Raw genomic sequence first — 20,799 nt, forward strand, 5'->3', positions numbered from 1 at the left:
GACATGGACAGGAAGGCAGACGCATCTTTTTCCACCTGCAATAAAGTACATGTCCAGAAGAAACAGCCAGCCCTGCATCTGTATAAACTCCCTCCTGATCAACCACAAAAATCCCAAGAGAAAAAACTTTGTATGAAAAAATATTATTTTTTTTTTTGCTTGTTGCAAAATTTCAAAAGAAACTGGTTTAAAACATGTATTTTTAATGGCCTAAATCAGCAATGCCACTTTGAGGTGGAAAATCTTTTCCAGCCCAAGTCATCCAGGGCAGGACGTTGGGCTTGGCGAGGTCCTTACCCCACAGCAAGACAAAGGTCTTTGCCATGCCAGTGGAGCTGCACAGATTTGTGAGATTAGGGATGCTTAGGCACTGTTTTACCCCCAATTGCTCTACTTCCAAATTGGAATTGCATTTTACCTGCCATTTGCAGTGGTGCATGATGGTAATACGCAATGAAAAGCAGCTCACTGGTATTCCAAAAAACTTAAGAGAAGCTATATCTACGCTGAGAAACCAGATGAGCACTATCTATTAGGAAATCTAACCTAAATAAGATATTTTTTTTTCTCCTTTTTGCCATCTTCAGTTCCCATCCAGCTCTCAAGTCTCTGGGAACAGCCCAAACTGGTGGAAGCTGAGCAAATCACAACAGCTGTTGGGAAACACCCCCAAATCTGGCCAAGAATCACTGGGCATGTATTTACCTTGGTGATTTCAGGGGGTATCTGCCACAGGATTGAGGTTTTGTGGTTGTGTTCAAGGGCACTTTACCCTCTCTTGCAGTTTTTTGAGCTCCAAAAGAGGAGCTGCAATGCACTCTGTTTCTCCACAAGGAGTGGCACTTGGCGTGGCCTTCTTCCCACCCAACTCTCACCCCAGGAGCAAAAATAAATGAAAAGTAAAAGTCAGGCTTCATATTCTGGATGGATATTTATTTGCTTAACAGATTTTCTTTTTTTTTTTTTTTAATTTTTTCTTTTTTGGTACAAAGCATCCAGGAAAGCTTTTACTTCTCTTTTTAAAAAATAAAAACTAAGTTTCTTTTAAAAAAAGACACATGAAAAGGAAAAAAAAAATTGCAATTGCTCTGTTTAAATTTTGCCTTCCCACCCCACCCACTTCCCTTCCCCCCCTTTCTTAATTTGGACTGATTTTCATTATTTTCCATATATATTTAATAAAATAAATAAAGGATTTTCTTTGTTGTGTATTGCAGTGCCATTTTTTTTTTAAACAAAGGCTTCATGGCTCAACATTGCAAGGTAATAACAAACAAAAGGATTATACATTAAAATCCTCCCCCTCTCAAGACTCCCCCTAGCCCTCCCCTCCAAACCACGAAATAGAATACAATTCAAGTAGTCGTTTTTTTTATGTTTTAAATGTATGGATATATAAGACAAAGCAAGTACAGAACTGGTTAACAGAGTGTCCCCATTTTATTAGCAAGTGAGAGTATATCAGGGAGACGTAATTGATTCCCCCTTTTTACGGTTCCTAGACAGATAATATATATTACTTTAAACCCAACCTATTTTACAGCCCTCTGCCAACCTCTCAAACCCATACACTCACTGAGTCCCGAGCCTCAAGCCTCAAGCCTCAAGCCAAAGACTTGCCTTTCCCCCCCCATCCCAAGCAGCGATCCCAGCCCTGCAGCCCCCCCAGGTGCAGCCCCCCTCCTGCACAGCCCCCGGGAAGGCAGCGAGAGGAGGAGGGCGGAAGGCGCAGGGCAGGGAGAGAAGGGTCCGGCGAGAAGGACGCAAAGGGCAAGAGAAGGAAAAGGAGATGGCAGGGCACGGAACTGCTGCTGCTTCTGCAGGGGCCTGCTGTCGAGGGCTGCCCGCCTGCCCACTCGCTGGAGCATCGGCGCGCGAGCAAGCTGTGAGGGCAGGGAAGAAGCGGTAGGTTCCCCCTGGCTGGGGAAGCCAATCTCTGCCAAGGGTCCGTGCAGAAGCAGGGCCTTGAGTTGTAACTGGCAACACCTTCACCATTCAAAATAGTTTGTCTCTAGAACATTTCCCTTTTAGTTCTAAATTGCGGTGGTTCTGTTGTTTTGTTTTGTTGCTTGTTTTTTTATTTTTTTTTTTCTTAAAAAGGATGCGTGTTGATGTATTTCTGTGTGTGCGTGCATCTGTGTACATGAGTAACAGCCAACTAGCTCATATGGTCATGACCAAGCTGTATTTCAGAAGAGAAAAGAAACACATTTATCACACTTTTCCTAAAACGAAAAGCTAAAATTTCAAGTTCAGTATTCGCTATCTTGTCTTCCCTCCCCACCCTCCCTTGCTATTTCTGGGTTTTTTCCCTTCCAACTTACTTTAGCACCATAACACATTTTAAACATTACAATCCCTCTTCAGATACTACACAAAATGTCCCATAAAAATAGTGCTTTTTTTGCCAAAAAAGTTATATAATATATTATATATATAAATCAACTAAATCCGTGGCAAATGTGCAATGCAGACGCCTTCTCCATTTAAAGTGAGCATCAGCTCACTTTTTTCTTTTTTTTCTTCTTTCCCCTTTCCTTTTCCTTCTCTCTTTCTCGCTTTCTCTCTCCTCTTCCTCTCTCTCTCACATCATCGGTGATTTCAAAAAGGTGCAAGTCGATTTGGAATCTTGTAATGAAGCACACACACAAAAACGCAGATGGGGGCTCCTCGGAACTTCTTCTCAGGTACATTTTTTGTTTAAAGGTGCAAAAGAAAGTTATAAAAATAAGAGAACCAAAAGAAAAAAAAAAGAACAAAAAAAGAAGAAAAAAGTGGGATGGGAATGAGGCAAAAAAATTTTATCCCTCAATATTTCTCCCCATTTTATTGTGTTTTTTTCCACTTTATTGTCAAGAAAGACATGGAATGGACTCTTCACGAGAAAAAAAAGGTAAAAAAAAAATTTTAATTTCATATCCTTTTTCCCTCTTGCTCTTTCTTTTGTCTTCTGGTGTTGGCACCGGGGATGTCACGCAGCACCCGGCAGCAAAAAGTTCAAGTGCCAAACTGTCCCCTTGCAAGTACAGGTTTGGAAATACTGGGGGAGCGGGGGAATGAAACAGGTGTGGGAAACGAAACAACCCTCCCCCCCACCCCAAAAGGACGATGCCGTGGGAGCGGTGCCACTTGCCACCGCCGCTGCCATCCCCTCCTTGCTGTGTCAGTTGTTTGGTTGGGGCCAGAGCGGTGTGAGGGTGCCCCGCCGCCCCGCTCCTTGGCTCAGCGGCCCCGGGGACAGAGGGGCTTGGGGGTCGGGAATCACCAGTCCTCCCGTCCTCCCCCAGGAGATCAAAAATCGAGACAGCTGGTCAAGGTTCATTTCTGGGGGCCAGCCGTCTCCGGGGAGGCTCGCACCGCTGGAGGCCTCTGGCTGGGCAGGGAGATGAGGGGACGATGCACTGCCTTGGCTTCCTCAGCTGCTTGCAGCCCCTCCGCCTGCCACCGGTACTGGCGAGCCCGCAGGATGCTGGGCACTTCCCGCTGCAGCCGCTGGGAGCTCTTCTTCTGCCACACGTCGTACTTGGAGTATTTGGCGTGCGAGGGCTTCTGGAAGCTCTCCTGCGAGGAGAGGGATGGCAATATTAGCCTCTGCTTAAGCCTGCTTGCAATCCAGAGGGTGTTTCCCCTCTTGGATTTCCATCTATCCCATAGAAATATTACCCCATCCCTGGAAACAGTCACGGTCAGGTTGGATGGGGCTCTGAGCAATCTGATCTATTTGAAGATGTCACTACTTATTGCAGGGCGGTTGCACTAGATGACCTTTAAAGGTCACTTGCAACCCAAACAGTTCTGTGACTGTGACTGTGACCTAGCCCACCTCTGGTTCCCCACTTTAACAAAAGCTGATTTTTGGGAGGTTTGTAGGCATGACTTGTCAATGGTGGCTGTCTCTCAAAGGCTCTGCAGAAGCAACAGACCTTGCAGCTGGGGTTTGCCCTCTCCCACCCATGGCCTTCCCATCTTTTCTCTTGCTATTTATTTCAGAGAAGGGCCACCATCCCGGCACAGCCTCCCTACCTTGCTGAGGGCCGGCAGGCCTGACAGGGAGGTGGCGGAGAGGTCACGCTCCGACTTGACGGACTTGGCGCAGTACGTTTCCAGCAGAGCCAGGTCGCAGCTCCGAAAGCAGCACTCCTCCACAATACCCCGGTTGATCCGCCGGTTATTTCGTCCAACCGGTCTACCTGCAACAGCAGAGACCCTGGCGTTAGCCACCAACCTGGTCAGGACCCTCTCCCCACCTCCATAGCAGCTGCCCCCTCGCAAGCATCCCTCCACCAGCCACCAGAGACTGGTGGGTTCAACACGCTTCAAAAATAGCAGTGCTTCTCCCAAACCAGCTGACATGCACCCACAAACCAGCCAACTTTCATGTTAAGACTTTCCCAGACAAATGCTATTGATGCCAACAGGTCTCCCCACATGCCTCCAGCTGTAGTTTAAAGGCACTTCGAATGAAGGGGATTTATCTCCCTCCCGTATCTCTGGCATGGGTGCACTTTTTGAGCGCAGCTAAGGCGAGGAAGCTCAAGCCCAGCCTGACCGCCAGCTCTGAGCTGATTACTGTGACTGTCTCAGATGTTGATCCTGGCAAGCGGATTTTATTAGAAAGAAGCAGCACAGCATTGCAGCTGCCAACCTCCCTCTGTCGGGTCAACATTCAGGCAGGTGAAACGAACCAAGGCGGCTAAATTTTACCAGATGGGACAGCTCTGAGACAGCTGCAGAAAGAATACAGGCTCCCACACCCGCCAAGAATAGCTATTAAACTTAATCTTTTAATAAGGGTTCCTCTCCCATTTCTGCCTGCAGAAGGATGCAAAAGCCCATGTCTGGTGCAGTAAAGATCAAGTGCATTTCATATCGCTACTTAACGATGACCAAAGTGCTCCAAAGGAAAAGCTTGTATCACTTTTACTGTTTCCTCCCTCTCTTGAAATAAAGGAGACAGGTAAATTTGAATTTCTGATGCAAAGCAGATTTGCTTGGGAATTGTGACTTCCAAAATGTAAACTGGCTAAAACCAAAAGGATTTTCTCTATTCTTTTGCACACAGCATATTATGCTTTTGTGCTGTTGTAAGGTTTGCTGCCAAGGTTCTACACACTGCCTCTTCCCAGCACAAGGTGCTCCGAGCAAGGGAAGCAGAGGTGAGCACCAGTGGGGCTTGGAAACCAGGAGAATTTAAGCATGGGAAAAACTGAGAGCAAGTGGTGTAAGTGCAATGCCTATCAGTGCTCACCAAGCCGTGCCAAGCCTCCACACCTCAGCTGGCCTGCAGGAACACACGAAATGGTCTACACTGGCCCTGTGCGTGACCCATGATGCCCCTGCTTGCACTCCAGATGAAGCAGGCGCTCAAGTATTAGGCCTTGGTGAAGATTTAGGGATCCTGGCTTAGAAGGGGCTGACCAATTTCCCTGGGGTGTACCCCAACCTGGGTGCCCACCCAGAGTGCCTTGAGACAAAGTGCAAAGCACAGGAGTTATCTATGCATACTGTACAGCCCCAGATGTGCAATGCAGATATGCATGTGGGATGCAGCTCTGTCCGTTCAATGCAGCCCCATGTCTGCAACACAGACACGCATATTCAACACAACCCTCTATGCACAACACTGCCCCATGTGTGCAATGCTGGCATGCAAGACCCCACAACCATGCCTTGCCGCTGCCTCTGGAAAAGCCCTGGCAGCAAGGCACTCGCTCTCTGTTAAAACTGGTCATGACCCCATACCATGGAGCCCTCTGCTCCATGCTGGTGCATTACCACCATGCTCAGAGGTCACGATAACAAACATGGCACCAAGGTGATGGGGCAGCTGACTCATACCATGAGACCCACCCTTGGCAGTCCTTTTAAATGCTCTGTTTTCCGCATTTGTCCCCCCCTGTGCCACCACCTTTCTTTTTACTTCTTCTTTTTCTCTAGAAAAATTTCAGGCATAACCTTAAACCAGCCCCACAGGAAGGTGAGAAGGATGGTTCACTCTTGGTAAAGGTCCAGCAAAGGGAACACCATTAAGAGTTTAATTTTCTCTGTATAAATACTTGTGTCCAAAAAGGACACTGGATTGGGACCTCCCTTTAGAGGTAGGGCAAATGTGTTGGGTACCCACAGCTGCACAAGCAATGCCAGTGTAGGCAGTCTGGGTGGTGACGCCCAAAGAAGACAGAGGAGAGGAGCCAGCCTGGGGCCAGCTGCACGTATTCTTCTCTATGCATGCAATGCTCAGTGAGGTCCATGGAAGATGTGCACTGCACCAACACCCCACGCTGCTTACGGCCCCTGCTCAGCACCTATCAATCCCAGTGCCCAACTTGCAGGCATGGCAGGTTGCTGAAGCATTAGACTGCTCCAGAAAGGCATTGTGAGCACGGGCAGAAGGAGAGTTTAGAAGGGAAAGAGAAAAAAATTCAAGTCACCCCCCCTTGCTAGCACTTCCCCTGAGGGCTGCATTCACACTCCCGCTGAACAGAAGGTTGCACAAGTGATGACACACATAGTTTGAGGAGAAGTTGAGGTTTCGAAAGGTTACATGTCTCCTCTCAAAAACAGAAGTTTCCCACTTGCAGCTATGTGCTTGTTTGGAAAGAAGAGGGAAGGAAAAACACAACAAGGAAAGCAGGACTATATTCACTGCCATGCCATCAAGGCCAGTCTGTGGCATGGGTACACATGGGAAGATCATGTCACCACATGTTAGCAAATGCCCAGTGCGGCACCATGAGGGTGAGCTCCCAGTAGGGACCAACTGCAGTGCTATGGCCTTTTCCTCCCTGACCACTCCCCCTGCCCAGCCAGTGGGTACACGTGTGGCCCCCAGACCCAAATGTGCTGCCCTTTCTCTCTTGCATAAAGCTGCCACACGCCCTTCCCCTTGGTGGCAGCACTACCAGCTCCACCACGACTGTCCGACAGGATACATTTCCCATTACATAATTGTCCATAGGGATCTTGCCAAATGCCAATACAATCCACTGTGGGAGAGTTACTTCAGGAAAAAAAATAAGCAATCATAGCAAACAGGGATTTAGTCACAGAAAGTACCTGGAGACAACAACCCAGGGAAGAAACACCAGGACATTGCTGGCTAACAGCAATATCGCTGCTGACCTGGACTGGGAAAAGTGTTTGTTCCGTAACAATTTACACAGGGACTAAAGGTTAAATTTCCTGGCTTTTGCTCACGGGTGGCATCTCACTTTACTACCACTGCCAAACCCAAGGAAGGTTTTGCCGCTCTGTCTCTTACCCACAGGGGAGAACTGTGTGGGCAGCGGGCTGCGGCACTACTCGGGCACGTGAGCCACTTCCCATCGCAGCAATGACCGCTTCCTCCCGAGGAAACACGCTTCCTCTGGGCCTTCAGTGAATGGCTAGGCTCTTTTTCCCAAAACTGTGCTTCACCAAAACTTCCTACAGTGCTGCTGAGGGTACAAGCCCTGAGATGCAAAGTCCAGTGATGCAAAGCCGAGTGGTGCAAAGCCCTTCTGCTGCCTGGGGTTATTTCAGCCTAGCAGCGGGCTATCCCGACAGGGAGAGCTGGGCATCCCAGAAGTAGTATAAAGGCAAACCCAGAGAGGCCACATACCCTACCTGCAGCTCAGCTATGCCACTGTGCCAGAGGCAATGACACTGCCCCGGCCACGGGGGACAGGAGGGTCCCTTCCCTAGCATCAACACCCCACTGCTCTGGGTTCCCTGCTCTCACCAGGGTCGGACAGATGCTGCGGGGAGGGGTGCACTGTGCTGGTGCCACCCTGGCTGGGTCCCCTCTCCTCCGGTCAATCAGGCGGTCAGCCGAGTGGAAGGGGACTTTGGGTGTAAACAGTCCCCGTGCCCCTGTCGCAGGAATGTTGGGAGCAACAAGGGGGCCTTTGTGCAGCACCGGGCCCCGTCCCAGTGCCCCCGGCCTGGCCCTCCCCCACCCCGGCACCGCACTTTCCCCCCTGCTTTTTCCTAGTATTATTCGGAAGAGCGGCGGGTGCGCAAGAATGTGCCCCGTCAGCACAAGCGGCTGCAAAGAGCTAAATTCTTATCAGCTGTTGGAAAGGAGGAAACAGGAGCTGTTGTTTACAGAGAAGTCGGCCGCCTCTCCCCCTACAGCCCCTTCTCCCTCCCTGCCAACACTGCATGACAGCAACTTCACGGCCGAGGCTTCCTCTCGACCTACCCTGCATTTTCACTCTGGGCTAAACTCAGAATTCCTCCTTGGGCTGTGCCGCTGTCCCTGGGTGGGTGCTGGGGAGCAGGGAGAACAGTCCCAACCCTGCCACAGGGCCACTGCAGCTGCTGCAAGCCAACCCAACAGCCTTAAAAGTCACAGAGGGGAGGCATCACTAGGGGAGAGCAAAGTGTGCTGGCTCCTGCCCCTGTTAGTGCAGCTCTTTTGCAGCCCCAGCTCTTGGAGGCAGCTTCAACATTCTCAGCCTCAAGCACCTGCCTCCCAGCCACAATGCCTCCCAGGGCATCTGGAGGCTGGGACTCACTCCTCATGCCAGTGGACAGATAGGCATTCCAGTTATCAGGGGTGCACCCTCCTCAGTCTAGTTTGCATATTTCCCCAGAACCAGATGTCTGGGGGATGAGACACTGTGAGTACACTGCATCCCCTTGCATTCATGCAAAGAGTGTTGTATTTCAGAGCTAGCTTTGCTAGCAAAGTGCTCACTTGTAAGAATGCAGAGCATCATGAGTACTTAAATAAGTGCTGCAGCAAAAAAACAATAATGGATTTTCATACCATATTTGGGGTTTTTTTCCCAACATTACCAGTCAGATGCTTCAATAACCCTTGTCCAGCAAGCAGGATTCTTGTGTTCCCATGGGACAAGGCTGCTCAAGTCATTTACTTCCCATATGAATGACTGCATTAGCACAGGCTGCTCATCAGGTCATACATCCCATGTTGCGAGGTGCTCAGCTTTAAGACAACTTTAATTGTGCAACATAACTGTGCTACACATTGCATCTACACAGTGACAGTAGTGTAGCCGTGTGGGTTTAAGAATGAAAATGAATGTTGTCAGGAGAATTAATCACTTATGAGGGCAACTGATGGAGGTAGAGGGGGAAAAATTAAATTAAAAGGGGATGTCCAAAACCCTTCGTCAAGTAGAGGTATTGCCCAAACATCTTCAGCCCTGCATGGAACAGGCCAGTCAGATGCTGAAGGAGTTAAAATATTGGACTGGGGGAACTTTGCTTTATCCCCAGCACCTGAGCTCTCCAGCAATATTCATAAAGGTAAAGGGGGGAGTGATGGGAGAGGATTAATAAAAAAAAAAAAAAAAAAAGCAAGAATCCCCTTGCAAGCACCAGAATGGTCACTTGGCACCAAGAGACTTGTCTCTCTTCAAAAATTATTTTAATTTGGGCTGGGCAGCTGGGTTATTTGAGGTGAAAGGAGGGCAGTTTGACCATAAAACAAAAGCCCCATTCCCTTTCATCCCCAGAGAGGGGGAGGAGGGAAGAGAAACCATGGGAGGAAGATGGATGCTCCTCTGCATCTAGAGGGAGAGGAAGAGCTAAGGGAGAAGGAGAGGAGTTTGTCTCCTTGCTGTGCCGGTAATGCTAAACCCAGACCTGCCACCTTTGGCTGAGTGCTGGCACAGAGCTCGTTGGCAGAGGAAAGGCGGAAGAGGAAGGGCAGCTGACACGCACACCCTCACCTCTTGGATCAGTCAGAAGAGAGAAGTGTATCCAGAGCACTCCAAAAGCGCTGCCTGCCCACAGCACCCGGGAAGCAATGAAAACATCTTGCTGCTCAGCCGTGATGGGGCAGCGTGATTGCCCCAGCTAGTTCCAAAGCCACCTGCAGCCCAACCACCTGCCAGGAATTACAAAGCCTGAACTCCGCTGTGGCTGGGTGTGGGATTCCCTGCACCCCTCCCTGCCCAACCTCAGCAGGCAGCACCAGTCAAGTCTGGCAAAGCGTCCAGGCTGGGAAGGGACATCCAGAGTCGTCTCCCAACTTTGCAGCAATCTGTTCCCTGCACAGACAGACTGGAATAAGAGAGAGGCTGGCTCTCAACTCCACTACTCAAAAAAAATGCCCTGTTACTTGAGAGTGACTTTTTAACACCTTTTCACAAGGCAGAGGCAAGACTGCCAAATACATTGCACCATGTGCAGCTGGTATTTCCATCCTCTTCCCCCCATTTGACTTTGCATCTTTCCTATAGTCAGTCTGTGGTTCAGTCCTCAGTGGGGAGCAAGACACAGGGTCTTTTCTCTCTCAAGGAGAGCAGAGGACTGAAACACCAAAACAAGGTATCACACTTGAGGCAACTTTACCCATGGATCACTCTGCATCCATTGCTACTGGTTTACTCCTCGTCCTTCCTGTTTACCAGCTAAGCCATTGTACTGCTAATGCCAATGGTCCAAACACCCAAAGCATCCTGGTGGAAAGCCTGCTGCAGCCAACTGGCCTGAAGCCATCTGCACTCTGCAGACAACGGCAGTGCTGCGATTTTTTTTATTGCACTAGCTGCACTGCAAAAGGATAAGACAACACTCTTCAGCAATAAGTTTACCATCAGGAGGTCATGAAGTGTGTTTTGGGAGCAGCCTAGAAGGTGCTGGTACACCAAAGCAAAGCCTGCCCAGGAATGAGTGCTCAGCTCCCTGCCTGCCATCAGAAGGAACACTTAGGCTGCAAAGTTTCAAAATAAGCCAGGACCTAAGCTCAGCAGAGAGCTGGCTGCAGACATCCTCACTATTGTAATGACTTGCCCGCATCACTGGTGAGCCAGCCACATAAGGTTCCCCAGTGATATTCAATTTCCCCAAGCATCATATGTGCAACCCAGTTACCCCATGGTACGAAACAGTCCCCAGAATTGATGCAAGGTGGGTTTATATCACCCTGAACATGTCCACTTTCTTGCTCTTCTCCTGGCCTACTGCCACGTATAAGGAAATCATGAAAAGCACCAGGATGGGAAACCCCTCCTTTCCCTCCCGGCCCGGCTCCACTGAAGCAGGGCATGGGATGGGGGCAGCATCCTGCTCGCTGCTGGCAGCTGCCCAGCACTTACTGAAATAGAAGCCCCTGTCCCCGCAGACGAACTGCAGTGTGTCCACCAGCTCCCCGCCGCAGAGGGTCTCCGCCGTGCCGTACGCGGCCGCTGAATCCAGTGCGTAGGTCAGGAAAGCCAGCAGCAGCAGCAGCATCCGCCTCGCCGCGCACATCCTCTGCACCTGGGGACAGAGGCACATCATTAACACTGCCAGAGAGACCCCTCTGTGCCACCTCCCCCAGGCAATGCCCCCCGCTCACAGCACGCTGGGGGTTTGATGCCCGGACATGTCGAGATGCTGCAGGGAAGGACCGGCAGCGCTGTGACAGCCGCTGGTGTGAGGCCGGCTCCCAGCACTCGGCCTGCAGGGCTGCCGCTCCGGTCAGACAAGGTTTGCATTGAAGCAGTTTTTCCATTGGAAAAATCCCACTTCAACCTACCTCTAAAAGGTTTTCATTCCCTCTGCTCTTTCAACAGTGTGATTTTTTTATTTCCCCCCCCTTCACATGGGAGTTCATTCAAATTATTATCAGTGGGGTTTTTTTTCCTTCTTCTGATGAGAGGTTTTCATGCCATACCTGAAAACATGTTCCCTCAAAGCAGAAACAAGTGATGTTTAAACCTGTCCTAGAGATGCTTTTGAGGAAAGCTGGGAACAACAGCCTTTGTCCTGGGCATGTGAGGCTTAGACAGTCAAGGGGCTGATTGCACAAGCCATGTTTGCTGGCGAGAGTTGGGACTGAGAAGATATCCCTCAGGAACAATGCAGTACCACGAGAAACACACTTGCAGCATCACCAAGGAGGGCCAAGGCAGTATCAGACAGTGCAGAGCACTAAAAAAGAAACTCCCTGGATTTTTGCTAACTAGCCCAAAGATTTCCCCTGGCTCCTCTCCAGCAAACAGCTTTACCTCCATGTCAGCTTCTGGAAGTGTAAAGCAAGGCTGTTATGGCCCCACTGGATGGGACAAAACCCACGGATGGTTCAGGGTATTGTAATCCTCAATGATGAGCCTCAAAGTATACATACAGCCAAATAAACTGGTAACCAGACAGGTCAGCTCAAAATGAAGAGGAGAAGTGTGTCAAAATAGCAGACTGTGGGTGGCAATCCTAATCTCAAGCAGAGCATCCCCTCTCTTTGCTAACATTCAACCAAGATGCTGGATTTCACATCCAGCTTTCATCACCATAGCATCTGAGCGTCTCGAGAATAACATCAGTTAATGAATATTACCTCACCCTCCCGGGATGTTCAGAGATGGAGCTGAAGCCCAGGATAGATTAAATGACTCGCCCAAGGTCACAGGGGAAGTCTGCAGCGCAGCCAGGAAATTAGCCCAGCTCCCCCGAGGCCCTGCTACGGTCCTGCCAGCAATAAAGACACCCTTGCTACCGAATTTTTACTAGCACATAGCTCAAATCCTTTCTGCTAGAAATGCATCATGCTTGCAAGTTGCAGGCTCTACTGAGCAGCAGGAAGACAGGGACTAGCAGCAAGAAAAGCCAAGAAGTTACAAGGTCTGGGTGGGCTGTGGGATGTATCCCCCCTGCTTGAATTGATGCTCAGCCTATGCTGGCAGAGACCATCAAGGCCGACAAAAGCCCTCCTGGGCTCTGGAAACGAGAGGCAGCAGCCCTGGGCACGAACTGGTCTCAAACCAGCAAGTGATGAGACCAGGACCAGCTTTTCCAGTAGCAATGATCCTTTTGACATACTGCGGGGGCTTTATTCTGTATTAAAGTAGGAGCAGAGGGATGGCATCAGGCTGTGACACCATGCAGTGTTTTGCCACCAATACCTTTTCACTGTGATTTTTTTGTATCAAGTGGCCAACAGGTGTTTACTGGGCCTCCCTGACATGACCACAGATGCACCTTCACTGCTGAGGTCATGGCCCTGGTGCAGCAGCGTTGTCAGCCAGATCTCCAGCTGACAAGAGACCAACAATCCTGCTCCCTTCCCTTTTTTTTTTTCCCTCTTTTCCTCCTTTTTTTTTTACATGCATGTCCTGTTTGCTGGTGTCCCCAGGACTTGGATAGTGCCAGCAGCTCATTGCCCGGATGACAGATGTGCGCCAGCCAGCACTGCCCCTGAAGGCACTGATGTAGGACTTCAGGACACCTACATAATCCCCTGTTCCCAATTAGGCTCACACTGCCTAATGAGTAGGCCAAGACAAAGTCATCCCCCCAAGAAGGGGCTGCTTGGTGGCACAGGTGACAAACCCCATTTTTCCTCCACATTCAGTCTAAAGAAAAGGGTGAGGTGCTCTGAAAAGAAAAAGGAGAGTGAGATTTTGTCAGCAGGGCGATATCTGATGCTGGGGAGACCTGATACCTTCTGTGGAAAAACACTCGTGCTCCTTGGAAAATACCCGCTCCTGCGCAACCCGCACTGCAAGCACAAGGCAGCCCCTGGCAGCTTTCCCTGCCTCCACTGCAAGCTCTTTTTGGGTGCCCACACATACCATAACTCCATCCAGGAAACCCTTGAAGCCACGAGGACAGGGACAGCCCCAGTGCTGTCATCCAGATCATGGCTAACCTGGAGGTGTGAAAGGCGATGAAGTCCACCTCTGCCCATGCACCAACTGCCAGCCTTCTCCACTGCCATCACCTTGGCACCTCCCTGTTCCCTCCAGCAGCCGTGTAATGAGAAACCAGGCAGCAAAGCAAGAAACATCTTTATTTACTACCCAGTGCTGCAGTTTCTCTCCAGTTTGATGAAGCCACAACCCAACCCAACCCTGTAAGCCCTTCCCTCTCACTTTAGCCCTACTGGCTATGCTGAGAAAAAAACCCCCAGGCTTCCCCTCCAAGGCTAGACAGGCTCCCATAATGCCAACACCAGGTCAGCACATCCCAATGACCTTTCAGTTGATCCTTCCTGCCCTTGCATGTCTCCCCCAGCAGGGATGAGTAGCACCCAGGCAAGAGAACTTGTACCTGCCTCGCCATGGCTGCTGGAGCAGGTGTTACTCCCCCAGACAGGATGCCATGGCACAGCTGGATACCTGTGGCCCATGACCAGCTGCACAGATTGCATGGGGCCTCAGCTGTCATGGCCAAATGCTGCTCAGTACAATGAGTTGAAGCCCTCTGAACCCATCCAAGACTTAATTCTCCACTGGAAACATGGGACAGCAGAGCTTTTCATTTCTAGTTCGAGCATTAGGACAGGGACAATCTCCTCAGCTGTAGGACAGGAGTAAATTCACACCAGTGGCTGAAAAAACCTTCAGGTTTTATTAGAAAGCCTCTCTTACATGACATGGGACAGGAACAAGGCAGAGAGGGGGAAGTGGGTTGTTTCCCTGAAGAACAAGGTCCTATCTCTGCTAAGAGAGAGACTACAGCCACCACAGTTCCCTTCTTGCCAAGGCGGGTTGAACCCACTTTGCTGGCTCATGTTCCTCCTCATGTGCCCAGGGAGAGCTCAAAGGTTTTAGGATGTAGCGGGAATGGTAGTGCTAGGCATGGTGGATGCCCAATACCCTGAGCACCAAATTCATTCTAAGGAGGGCTTGGACCCCACACAGTGTGCAAGAGGGTGATGCAATAGCAATTTTTTGGTTGCACAGGTACCTTGTGTACCATCCTAGGAATCACATCTGAAGTTCCTCTGAATAACCTGCATCTGAGAGCAGCATGTTCAGTGCAGAAGAGGCTCAGACAAGACATTAGCACACACTGCTGGCCTCTCTTTCCCAGGGAGGGTCTGCTTTGCTCTCCATCTTCATGCCCCTCTCCTGCGTTCCTCTGCATTCCCAGGACCCTACACAGAGCCAGGCTGTCACTGGAACCAGCTTAGCCACAAGCTGCCATTTGCAGGATGCTGCCTCTGCCTTGGAACTCCTGTGTATTCCTGCCTCACTGCTGTACCCATCCAGCAGAGAGGTCCAACAGAGAGGGTCTTCTACAAGCGGCTGTGGTGTGCCAGGAGCGAGACTGAGGGCAGGTCTGCAGTTGAGTCGCCCTCCCATCTGAGACCATGGTAGGATATTTCAGGATCTGCTCCAGAATCAGCTGGATCGGCAATTACTGTCCAGCTGCTGGGGAGCGAGGGGCCAAGAGGCCACAATGCACTAAAAGGTCCAGTTGCCAAATCTCAGAGAATAGCTCAGGCATCCCTTACATCCAGGCTTGTTCTGAGCAAACCAAACCACAGTGCCTCTTGGGCAACAAACATCTCCCCAAAAATGGAGACTAAACCTCCTGTCTGACCTAATTCCTTCTTCAGTCTGGCCTCCATTGCAATTTAATATGAACAGAACAACGTAGGAGGGAATTGACAGATGGCCCAGTCTGTAAAATTTGGATTTGGACAGCAAAAAAAAAAAAAAAAAAAAAAAAAAAAAAAAAAAAAAAAAAAAAAAAAAAATCTCGCTTCTTTGTGGAGCACTGCAGCATTTAAAAGGGAGCACAGCAAAAAGTCACCAGCCTAAACCCAGTGGTGTGTGCCAGAGGGAAAACCCCAGTTTGCACATCCCAGCATCCTTCACACTCCACTCCTCCAAAAAAAAAAAAGTGAGCAGACTGATGTTTTGCTACTCTCACGATTGCCTGTGAGAGATGCTGAACATCTGCCTCTCTGCATTACTCCTCCCTGTGGACTGCCCCAGGAGAATAGGGAGCTGACCCGGTTTTGAGCACAACGATCCTGAAGGGGCAGGATGCCAAACTCACATGTGCCAAGTGAGTGCCGCCCCTGTCCACAGAGCAACCCAACCTCGCAGGAGGTGCCAGGCCATGACGCCCTGAGGTACCAAACAGCAAAGGAATAGTGGAGACCAGCGGGAGAGGCAGGTGCCTTGGCAGCTGAAAACCACCCAGGAGCTGCATCTTGGGCAGAGGCACAAGGATGAGGTGCCCAGCAGGACCTGAAGGGAGAGCAGCCACTTCATGCTGTGCCACAGAAGGGCCTCGCTCTTCATCTAAAAGAGAAATGAGGAGATTTCCAACCCACAGCCTGGAAAAAGCAACTTTCAAAACACAAAACTTTTGACCATTGAGCTGTCAGATGAATAAAACCAACCTAAGACCAGCGGTTTTGCTGTTTAGCTCAGGCTTGAAGAAAAAAAAAAAAAAACAAACAACACAACCTCACAATTCTTGGCACCTGGCTCGCATGACATTCATATGGCTGAGGATGGCAATACTGCTGCTATTTTTAGCATTCACACTTTCTGTCTTCATTGCTCATCCCCATCAGCAGCCCACTCTGCCCCACACCTGGGGTCACCTTTCTGCCTCCCATCCTGTGAGCCAGGAGAGCCACCTGCCTCCTCTGCCTGTGGGACAGAGGCTGAGGCAGGCAGGGGAACGCTGCCCACACCCCACGTCTATACATGTTACAGCAAGAACTACCATGACTGTGGAAAAATCAAGCTGAAAAAGGTGAATGGGGTATTCAGTACCATTTACTCACCCCACTGGGGAGTAAGAGCGTATTGCATAAATTTTGGTATGCAGCCCAGAAACATTTGATTTATTGTATAAAAAAAAGGAAACGCAATCTTGCTTAACGCTTCTAAAGACAGCTGGCAGGACCCAGTGAAGGGATTTAAGTCCATTTTCGTAGCCTCACTTAACTCCTTTCTTTATTGTTCCTCTCTCCTTTCTGCATTCCCCTACAGAACCTGGAATATATCAGGGAAAGTTAACAGCAAGTTAAGCTGTTAAATCAGAAATCGTGGTGACTGGAGTCTACTGGCAAGTGATATTCCCACAACACGTTGAACTTGCTTTATATCTTGGCAGAGCAAATTTAACCCTTTCAGAGATGGGCTGCAACACCAAGGCAGATTTCTTCCCCCTGTGCCCCCCACCTGTCCTGACCCCTCAGACAAACGTGCTTAGGGAGGCCGATATCACTTTGCCCCGCTAAGACACTCATCAGCTTTTAAAAGCAAAGACAATCCAAAGAAGGATCGGAGAGGTCAGTCCCAGGACACGAGCTTGGAGAGGGTGGGCCACTTACAGTGCTCGTATGCATTGCTGGAAACACACCAACTCCTCGGTCCCTCTAAAAATAAGACCTCACCTGCTGTGTTTGCTTTATTTAAAAAAAGAAAAGTAGAGAAATGCTTTTCTCTGGTGCTCCATGAGGCGAGCTGGGCTCATGCTGAAGCCTATAGGATTCAAGGGGAAGACACGCACTGACAACTCCAGGTTGACTGGTCAAAGCAGCAGCTCTCCAGTCAGGCTGAAAAAAAGATCACCTGTCAGAAAAAGCGCTGGGACACACACGCAGACACATTTTGGCTCTCAGATTTCATGCAGTGGTGGGAGGGGACCCGCAGTGTCAAATCTTTTATCCCTTAATGAATTTTCACAGGAGCTGGGATAGCCCCTTTGAAAGGCTGAGTGAACTTGTGTGGGTGTCAACAACATGGAGCAAGATTTACAGCTCTGACCCATTCACCCCCACCAAAATTGTCAAGTTGGGTCCAAAATAGTGCAGTGGAGTTCAAATCAGAAGTGTCAGTCAGTTTTATACCTCCAGATGTCCTTAGCACAAAGTCACCCTCACAAAACCCCATGACCCAGGCTCCTCAACTCCACTCTAAATCAAGGCAAGAGGAGGAATAAAGGAATCCAACAAGCTAAAACACCCCCCCCCCCTACACACACAACCTGACAATAAGCAAACCCAAAGAAAAACGGGCTTCGGTCTCCCAAGCACATCCCGACATTTGGAAGAAAACAACAGACTTCGTATAGGAATACTGGGTTGAAAGCAGCCGCTCTCCCGAGGTGTCTGTTTAAAACCACCCACACAAACCTTGTTTTTACACTTGATTGCTCCACACCACCCGAGAGAGATCTGGCGTATCAGCAACCCTGCTGAAGTACCCCTGGCTGGAGGCGAGGCAGACACATCTGCTGGTACAGTTACGCTAAATCCGAGTTCCCTCATGTGCCCCAATTCCCTACTGCTCAACAGAGTGCTAAAACCTTTCCAAGTTGTGCTCTTAAAACAATTACTGCAGGGAAAAGCAACTGGGAAGGAAGCAGAAGAAAAATAAAATTAAAAAAAAAAATCACAAAAAGTCGAAGGCTGCACGCCAACCATTAACTCTCACTCCATTTTGGCTTCGCTTTCTTGTTTTTCCTCTCTGTATTTTTATCCCTCCGAGACCGAACGCACCGCAGTGTTTTGCAGAAGAGAGTTTAATAATCTCTCCAGCCTCCGGAGCCGGGGAACTGCCCGTCCCCTCCCCGCGCGTCCCCCCGCTCCCACCGCCGCTCGGCGCGGAGGGAGCGCCACGGGCGGCCGGGGGCCGCGCAGCCCTGCGTGACCTCGCATAGCCCCGGCCCGGCCCCCGCACGGCCGCAGCCGCCCCTCCGTCGCTCCCCACGCGGGACCGCGCCGGCTTCGCGCCGCGCCCGGGCGGTCCCGCCGCAGCATCCCCGCCGCGCCGCCGGGTGCGGGCGGCCGCGGGAGGGACCCCCGGGGATGCCCCGCGCACCCCACCGCAGCGGGGCCGCCCCGCCAGCGGCGGCTGGGCCGGCGCTCGGGGTCCCTCTAGTGACACGCGTGGGGACGGCGGGCAGCGGGGCCGGCGCGGCTCTGGCCGGCGCGGCTCGGGATGGCTCAGCTGTGCCCGGGGCGGCGCGGCTCGGCATGGCACAGCACGGCTCGGCATGGCACAGCACGGCTCAGCATGGCACGGCTGTGAGCGGCTCGGCTCGGCGTGGCACTGAGCGGCACGACACGGCTCTGACCGGCACGGCGCGGGGAATCCCACCGCCCTCTGCCCGCGGAGGGGCAGCGCGGAGCGGCGCTTACCTTGGCACTGCCGCTGCTACTCTCAACTTCTGGCGGTGGCGGCGGGCCGGGAAGGAAGGCGGGCTGCCGGCAGCGCTCATCCGTGTGTGCCCCGGCGCTTGACATGCTGCTCTCCTGCCCTGGCAGCGATCGCGGCTTTGGCTCGCCTTCCCCGGGCCCTGGCACGTTCTCCTCGCCTTGCCTTTTTGGTATGTCAAGTCACTGCTGGATTTTGTCTGAAGGATGTTATTTTGTTACGATCAGGTATTTTGTTATTCTAGAGAAAGAGCGAGCGAGCGCTTTCCTTTTCCTTTTTCTTTTTTTCCTGGGTGTTTTTTTTCACCCTTCTCTTTCTCTCCTCCTGCTTTGGCTGCCCCTTGAGTGGCTCTCACTTTTGTGTTTACTGAGTGCGTCCCCCTGGCCGGGGCGGAGGGGCCGGCTGCCTCACTGCCCGCTGCTCCCAGCTGGCTGCCCCACGAGCGAGGAGACAGGCAGGGCGCTCCGGCTGCCCCCCTTTTATACCCCCCCAATGGGCATGCTCTCCCGGCGAGCACCAGCCCGGCCACGCAGCCAATAATGTTGCAGAGCTGTCTAACCCCCTCTCTTCCCTCCCTCCCTCCCTTTCTTCCCTCCTTCTCCCTCGTAACCCTCCGGAGTCCAGCTCGGGGAGGGAAGAGGGGACAGAAAGTTTCTGCCGCACGATTTCTTTGCGGGCTGCCACGCCGGGTGGGGGCTTTGACCCCCCGTGCCAACCCCAGGTGGGAGGTGGGCTGCGGGCATCCCTCGCCTCCCCGCAGCCCCGCAGGTGAGGGGAGAAGGTGTGTGGTCCGCGCCCCAGCCCATGCCCAGAATGCTGGGGGGCACCCCTTGAGCGCCTCTCGCTGCGAGGTGGCGAGCCCCATACCCTGGCAGGGTAGGAGGGGGAAGATCGCCCAGCCCGTCCGCTTTCAGGTCTCCCGAGGTGCGCAGGGGCACAGGTGTCCGCGCCGGCCGCCGAACTGCTCCGAAAAGCTCCCCGGCAAAGGCGCTGGCATTCCCGCACGGCTACCCCGGCTCCCGTGCCTGCCCCGGAACTCCGTCCCGCCCTACGCGCCCCAGTGCGGGCAGGAGAGCCCCCGTCTCGGCAGCAGCGAGCCCCCGCACCCACCCGTGTGTGTCCGTGCGGACAACATGGACGCGGCCCCTCCGTGCACGGGTTTTGCACCTCCCGGAGCACCTTCCCGCAGCGGCTCCCTCTCGCTAGGTCGCCTCTGCTTCCCGCCGGCTCCTGCAAGCGAGCACCGCTGCCTTTAAGGCACAGGGACTTTTCCCAGGCTTTGTCGTGCGTGTGCAGCAGCGCGGGCAGAACGCGCTCCCGCTGCTCCGCGCTGCTGCCTGGCAGACACACCGTGCTGCACCGGCCGGCTCTCGCCTGCTCCCGAAGATCTGCCCTCCAAGCCTGTCCTAGGCGAAGGGACCCTGCTGGCTTTCCAAGGTGCCCGCATCCTCACCGCTGCCCCGATGGGTGCCCCTCTGCAGGGGCGCGCGTACCAGGGTGTGCCACAGGCACGCACCCTTCTTGGAGCAGAGAGGAACAGAACTACCTGAGACTCGGCAGCAGGCTGGTCCACCTCAGGCAGCGCTGACCATAGATAGTGGTGTGAAAGGGCAAAGATGTAGCAGTCCTCACCCCAGCATGCAATAAAAACCCCTGATTTTTTTTTTCCTTGTCTTTTCAAGTTTGCACCTTTTTTTTTTTTTTTTTTTCATCAAGGATGGGGTTCTTGGTGCATCTCTGAACAGTTGGAATTGCCCTAAACATGCCCGTTAAAATAGGGGTAGGATTATCTTTTCTCACTAGGCTTTGGACGTCCTTTCCTCCCCAGCATCCTTCTGTTCCCCGAGCTGTCCTCTGCGATATGACGCTGCATATCACACCGAGCAGTCCTGGCGTCGGCACACCTGGACTGGGGGAGAGGGTGGTGATGCTGGGGAAGCGGTTCCGTGCACGA

The 20,799-nt window shown here is 51.8% G+C and overlaps 1 protein-coding gene across 1 annotated transcript; it reads right to left on the reverse strand.

Annotated features, from left to right (window-relative positions):
* Positions 1-1,421: 1,421 nt before the first annotated feature.
* Positions 1,422-19,293, reverse strand: IGF2 (insulin like growth factor 2). Its single transcript, XM_027888731.1, has 4 exons — positions 18,830-19,293; positions 11,052-11,214; positions 4,024-4,190; positions 1,422-3,561 (listed from the first exon to the last, which is right to left on the reverse strand). The coding sequence occupies exons 1-4, from the start codon at positions 18,932-18,934 to the stop codon at positions 3,319-3,321; spliced, it is 678 nt and encodes a 225-aa protein (XP_027744532.1). The 5' UTR covers positions 18,935-19,293; the 3' UTR covers positions 1,422-3,318.
* Positions 19,294-20,799: the final 1,506 nt, after the last annotated feature.

The sequence above is a fragment of the Empidonax traillii genome, unplaced genomic scaffold (genome assembly GCF_003031625.1).
Source record: "Empidonax traillii isolate 1590-97213 ecotype Southwest subspecies unplaced genomic scaffold, ASM303162v1 scaffold245:size1430315, whole genome shotgun sequence".
NCBI classification, from domain to species: domain Eukaryota; kingdom Metazoa; phylum Chordata; class Aves; order Passeriformes; family Tyrannidae; genus Empidonax; species Empidonax traillii.

Bases quoted from the DNA above. Each gene is read 5' to 3' on its own strand.
- IGF2 (XM_027888731.1), bottom strand. From the start codon at position 18,934: ATGTCAAGCGCCGGGGCACACACGGATGAGCGCTGCCGGCAGCCCGCC. The intron at 11,215-18,829 runs GTAAGCGCCGCT...CTCTGTCCCCAG, and splicing joins GTAGCAGCGGCAGTGCCAAG to GTGCAGAGGATGTGCGCGGC. The intron at 4,191-11,051 runs GTAAGTGCTGGG...CTGCTGTTGCAG, and splicing joins GGACAGGGGCTTCTATTTCA to GTAGACCGGTTGGACGAAAT.